This window comes from Thalassophryne amazonica, chromosome 20 (genome assembly GCF_902500255.1).
Source record: "Thalassophryne amazonica chromosome 20, fThaAma1.1, whole genome shotgun sequence".
Classification (NCBI taxonomy): Eukaryota; Metazoa; Chordata; class Actinopteri; order Batrachoidiformes; family Batrachoididae; genus Thalassophryne; species Thalassophryne amazonica.
The window spans coordinates 37,545,035-37,551,108 of NC_047122.1; the positions used below are offsets into that span (position 1 = coordinate 37,545,035).

The following is a 6,074-nucleotide window of genomic DNA, read 5'->3' on the forward strand; positions in this document are numbered from 1 at the left end:
ACGTCCGCATTCACAGGCTTCAACCACTGAAAGTATGTTGTGAAATGTGAACCAACCAGTGCAGCAGTCAGTGAGTGACCTGATAAGATGACGAGCAGGAATGTAAGCAATGACTGAGAACATCACATAAGCGCAGAGAAATGTCATCTGTCAAACATGTGGCTGTGCGCACGTATAACCAAAGCACAAAGTATTTCAGGATGTTTTTGTTTCTCTTTTACTATTATCCTTCCTGGAAGGGAGGTGAAGGGATCATAGTGGGTTGTTTGTTTTTACTTACCTTTGGTTCTTCATGTTAAACATTATTAAAGTCACACAAATCTGAGTTCAAGTTCATATAGAAACAAGGGGAGGTGGTGTGACAAGTAACATCTCCTTTCAATTTAGAACAAAAATGTTGTACAACCCCAGTTCCAATGATGTTGGGAAGTTGTGTAAAATGTAAATAAAAACAAAATACAGTGATTTGCAAATCCTCTTCTACCTATATTCAGTTGAATACACCACAAAGACAAGATATTTAATGTTCAAACTGATAAACTTCATAGACCCAAAAATTGTTTTTAGGTTTGGAGTTCAGAGTCTGTGGACAATAAGAGTCAAGAGGTTTACGGTTGATCTTCGCCATTTTTTGATTTCTTCTACCATTTTTCCTTTTATATAATTATGTTAGTATTTTTGCTTTATGATGTCATACGTTTTTGGTATGGATAGAAGCAACATCACCTTCTGTTTTAGCACAGACGGCAACCACCCAGGCAGACAACCGGTCCATTCCCACTTCTCAGAAGTAACCATCTATCCACAGCAACCAGGCGAAAAATGGGTGTCCCCTTGGCCTTCTCCAGCTGCTGGAGTCTTTGACACGATGCACCTGCGTGCTGGATCATGTGGCTGGAGAACGTGACAAAACCTTTTTTCGCCACTGCAAATTACTGATGGCTAACTCAAAACTTCACCAGGACATTTTGAAACCTTTGTGACATCCACGTTTCGAAACACTGTAAAGGAGCACGCATCATAACGAAAACATCGGAAGCTGCACAACATGGGGCCTCCATAAGTCATCAACTTTTTTAAAATCAGTATTCTGAAATGGCTCAGTTGATGTGTGCCCTCTAGTGTTGAAACACGTTAAAGCACAAGTGAATGAAGTGTTTTTGAATTTCATATTTAAAAGCTACCAGTCAGCACAGTGTTTGGAAAAATCATTTGTGTAAATTTGATGAAAAAATGATTGATTTGGTAATGTGTTTAAAAAATGGAATTACTTATCAAAATATACCTGTTAATTAAATCTTTGCAAAGTAACAATTTGTTCCAGCAATAATCATAAAATATTAAGTTGGTAATCTTAAAATATAACGCAATGCTAAAATACCCTCAGCTGTATGAACATTGTATTTATAATTTGCAGTTAATTAATTTTTAAGATCCTATTGTCTTATAATTTGTACATGTTCAAGTCAAATCATCATTTGTTCATGTTGTGCAAATCAAGGAATATTCGTAGATCACCCTCTGTGCATTTGCAGTTATTAATGAGACAAATTTAACTCCACAGGATGTTAGGTTTGAGTTAGCGAAAGTTAGCATGCAAGCTAACAGCCGAAAAATACCTTGTAAATAACTCCAGAAGTGTTGTCAGGTTACAAAAACAGTGTTTTTGGTTTTAGAAGTGTTTATTTCCCACTAGATTGTACATAATATACAAGAAAGCTGTTAGTAAGTAGCAACAACGGGAAGTAACGTCTCCATGCTAACCTCTGCGAAATAGCTTGTAAATCATTCCAAGGTGTTATTAGGTTCCAAAAACAGCCATGTTTTAGTTTTAGAAATTTTTTTTTTTTTTTTTTTTTTTGCTAGCTTTTACATATTTCTGAAGAGACCAGCGACTGATGTCATGGTGCAGCTCAACTCTGATTGGCTGTCACTCGCGTCACTCAAAAACAAAATGGATCAAATTGAAACAGAATGTGACATTTTAACCTCTTAAATTAGGTCAAGGTTAGCCATCTTTGAACTTGTCCAAGGTCTGTGTCCCAAGAACGTTCACTGTGACTTTCAACAGTCAGGACTGGATTTATGCTGAGCACAGACAGACAGACAGACGGATGGACAGATGAAAAGACTTCTCAATACCTGATGGCCATATTTGATGGCCCTGGGTAAAAATGTACATAAACTAAAATACTTACATTTTTGAGAATAGAACTTAAAAGTAAAGGTTCCAGATTTTTTTCCTCTCCCATCTGCACTGTTTGTGTCGACTAACATCATTTCTCGAGTCGTGTTTTGTATAAACTAATTACTGCTTCGTCAAGCTTGATTCAGTCACTTGATTAGGACGTCCTGACAAAGAGGCTGCATGTAAATCTGTAAACACGACGACTTTTCTGCTACATCATCACTGCAAATTTGCCCTCTGGAGGTCAGGGCGTCGTTTTTGAAGCGGTGTGTGTGTGTGTGCGATGTGAGAATCGGGCTGAGATCAGCATAGGTCGCTGGATGAGGGAGACGTGGGTCCCTGATGCTTTTCCCGCTGATGTCGGCATCGGTGGGCGATGAACACTGGGGGTATATTAGCAGGTGATTGGCACCGTGGAGGAAGCTGGTTCTGGAGCAACACGACAGGTGAGACCCCGGCCTCTCTGTTCTACTGGAAGTAGATGTGTGATGTGGAGATATTTGTTTGATTCCAGGTAATTTCTCAGCATCATGGAAGCTGCCATCGACACCTTGATCCAACACTTCAAAGACTATGCTGGAAGAGATGGATCCTCCACCCTGAACAGAAACGAATTCCACCAACTGGTGGCCGAGCAGCTTTCTAACTTTATGAAGGTATGGCCACAAACGTCCCCTTCAATGCTGCAGCTCCTTTACTGTGAACTTTATGTCTACAAAGGGCGGCAAGCTGCTTTAAACACTTAAGATATGTTACATTTTGATGGAGGGTTTTGAAATCACTGATCTTTCAACATAAGGAAACGTGACCTTTGTTTCTTTATTTATGTGGAATAATAATTTCAAGGTAAAATTTGTCTTCTGTTACCGGACACATTAATCAAGTAGTTTTTTTTTTTTTTTTTATTCATGCCACTTTACCATAAAACATATTTAAATATTAATTAAACCCCAGAATTTTTTTAACAATCTAATGTTTGATTTTTGTTGTTGTTGTTTCTGGAGTGAATAAGCACGAAATCCTATTTGAAAATGGTGAAACATTCCTAAAATAATACAAATTATATTATTTCACTTAAACTGAAATGAAGGTTTATTTACATTTAAAGTCATTTTAAACTTCATATATACTAACTGAATGGGAAAGTCTGTCCAAACTTTCTGCTTGCTTATTTATGAAATTATATATTTATTTAGAGTTATTATTTTCAAAGGTTTTAGGCACACTGAAAGCACTTCAAAGTGTGACCTGGAAAGCGTTGATCATTACTTGAGTGGGCTTTAGTACTGCAGTCGGCCATTAGATGTCAGCGCAGTCTTACAAAGCAGTGATTTTGCAGCTCACAGTGACTTTGGGGCCTCTTCTCTGTGCACAGCCACAGGATGCCAAAGATCCCGGAGTGGCAGATCGCCTCATGAACTCGCTGGACCAAAACAACGACGGGGAGCTGACCTTCTCTGAGTTCTGGCACCTGGTTGGGACACTCGCGAGTAAGCAAGGAGGTTTCAGTCAGTGAAGCCGTGCCTGGTTTTCTGTAAAGGTGTGGCTTTGAGTAGATTACACAGTACCAACGGGGCCAGATGAAACTGTCCGACTTTAAACTTGCGGGCACTGGATTTGTTGTATTGTGGTGGCGGTGCCAAATGTCTAACTGATTGGTTAACCATTTACTGAATGTGAAGGACTCTGTTTGAATTAAAATTTCCATTGTCTTGGACCGTCGGTCACCAGCGCTGTGTCTCCTGTCATTCATTGACCACATTATATGAGGTCGAGCAATTCACATTTGAGAAGGAGTGCTTGATTTCGATAGCGGCCTGTAATTCTATATGCATTACTGCTCCTTCAGTGACACCATCCAGACCATATCTTGTTCCATAGAGCTTCATAACGTCTGGACAAAGCTGCCTGTCTGAGCGTTACGCAGCTGTGATGACAACATGTAGCCCTGTCCTTACTCTCTCTTATTAATGAGGACACATACAACCAAACTGAACACACCCCACTGTGTTTGGAACAACTTTCAAGGTCATTTCAGGGGCGTATGTAGAATTTTCACTTCTGGGCAGGGGGGGGGGGGGGGCTCCTGCAATCATCTGATTTCTTTCTAATCCTGTGCACTCATTGATAATTAAGGATTATTGCATATCTCATGTAATGACCCTAAAGAATGACATATAGTAGAGTATTTTCCTGCGTGATTACTTCTGCGGATGTGATCCCATAGCTCAGGAATCTCCTGTCACACTGCAAATAATTTGAAACCAAAATGAAGACAAACTGCCTTGTGACAGTCCAGGGTGTACCCCGCCTCGTGCCCTATGACTGCTGAGATAGGCTCCAGCCCCCCATGACCCTTGATTGGAATAAGCAGGTATAGAAAACAGATGGATGGATTATTTACAAACTACAAGTCATAAACTGAAGGATTTCCATGCTAACAGCCAAACACAACATAATTTATCGCCTTCCCTGGAAATGGCTGTTTTGACCTTTGATGAAATGTTTACTAGCCATTCAGTATATTTATTTTAACATGTGTAGGACATCAGTTTAACAGAATAGTTATCTTTTAACTCATGGTGACGTAACAGTAGGGGAACGGGTTCAGATGTTGGGAATAATTTAACACCAAATACAAGTGTGTACAACCCATCCAAAACTCTGCTAATGTGGCTGCTCATGCACAGGCTACGTCGAAATCCAAATTTTTTGTTTGTTGTATAGTGCTTTAAATCATTAAAGCGTGTATGCATTTTAATTATAGGAGAATGTGTGTGTATGTGTGTGTGCAAACCTAGAACAGACTTGTTCTCCATTTGCCTTCTCTTACCACCAAAAGCAAGGTTTTTAGGTTTCTGACATGAAGAAACTGGACCACATTAGCAACTGAGCCGTCTGTTCTCCTGACAAATTTGTGACAAAACATGAGAAAAAGTAATGCACAAAGGTGTATCCATATTCGTGCATATTTCTGAGCCGCAATTGAATGAATGAATAAGTTTTATTCAGCACGCACATAAACAAAATACCAACATAAGAATCTCTTACTAACAAAACAAATCAAAAGAACAGAAGAAAATACAATAACTCAAATGATTTCCCAACTGGGTGCGGCCGAAAGGGCTGAAGCAAAAGCTTATAACCCCCCCTCACACACACACACACACACCAGTTACTATACACATTTAAATGCACTCAGAACAAGGTAACAATCAGAAAAATAACATAACAGACGAAAACAATCACTGATATGATGTGCAAATAAACAAAAAGAACCACAAAAACAGCCTAATATAGCGTACTACAACCCCTGGCAAAAATTATGGAATCACTGGCCTCGGAGGATGTTCATTCAGTTGTTTAATTTTGTAGAAAAAAAGCAGATCACAGACATGTCACAAAACTAAAGTCATTTCAAATGGCAACTTTCTGGCTTTAAGAAACACTATAAGAAATCAAGAAAAAAGATTGTGGCAGTCAGTAACTTACTTTTTTAGACCAAGCAGAGGAAAAAAATATGGAATCACTCAATTCTGAGGAAAAAATTATGGAATCACCCTGTAAATTTTCATCCCCAAAACTAACACCTGCATCAAATCAGATCTGCTCGTTGATATTGACCCTACGCCATGACATTGACCCTATGTCTTTTTGCAAGGAATGTTTTCACAGTTTTTGCTCTATGGCAAGATGCATTATCATCTTGAAAAATGATTTCATCATCCCCAAACAGCCTTTCAATTGTCCAAAATATCAATGTAAACTTGTGCATTTATTGATGATGTAATGACAGCCATCTCCCCAGTGCCTTTACCTGACATGCAGCCCCATATCATCAATGACTGTGGAAATGTACATGTTCTCTTCAGGCAGTCAGCTTTAT

General features: G+C 39.1%; 1 protein-coding gene across 1 annotated transcript; it reads left to right on the forward strand.

Annotated features, from left to right (window-relative positions):
- Positions 1-2,474: 2,474 nt before the first annotated feature.
- s100a11 (S100 calcium binding protein A11) lies at positions 2,475-3,920 on the forward strand. The gene is made up of 3 exons (XM_034160846.1): positions 2,475-2,634; positions 2,703-2,844; positions 3,564-3,920. Exons 2-3 carry the CDS (start codon positions 2,719-2,721, stop codon positions 3,702-3,704), a joined length of 267 nt encoding a protein of 88 aa, XP_034016737.1. The 5' UTR covers positions 2,475-2,634; positions 2,703-2,718; the 3' UTR covers positions 3,705-3,920.
- The last annotated feature ends 2,154 nt before the right edge of the window (positions 3,921-6,074 follow it).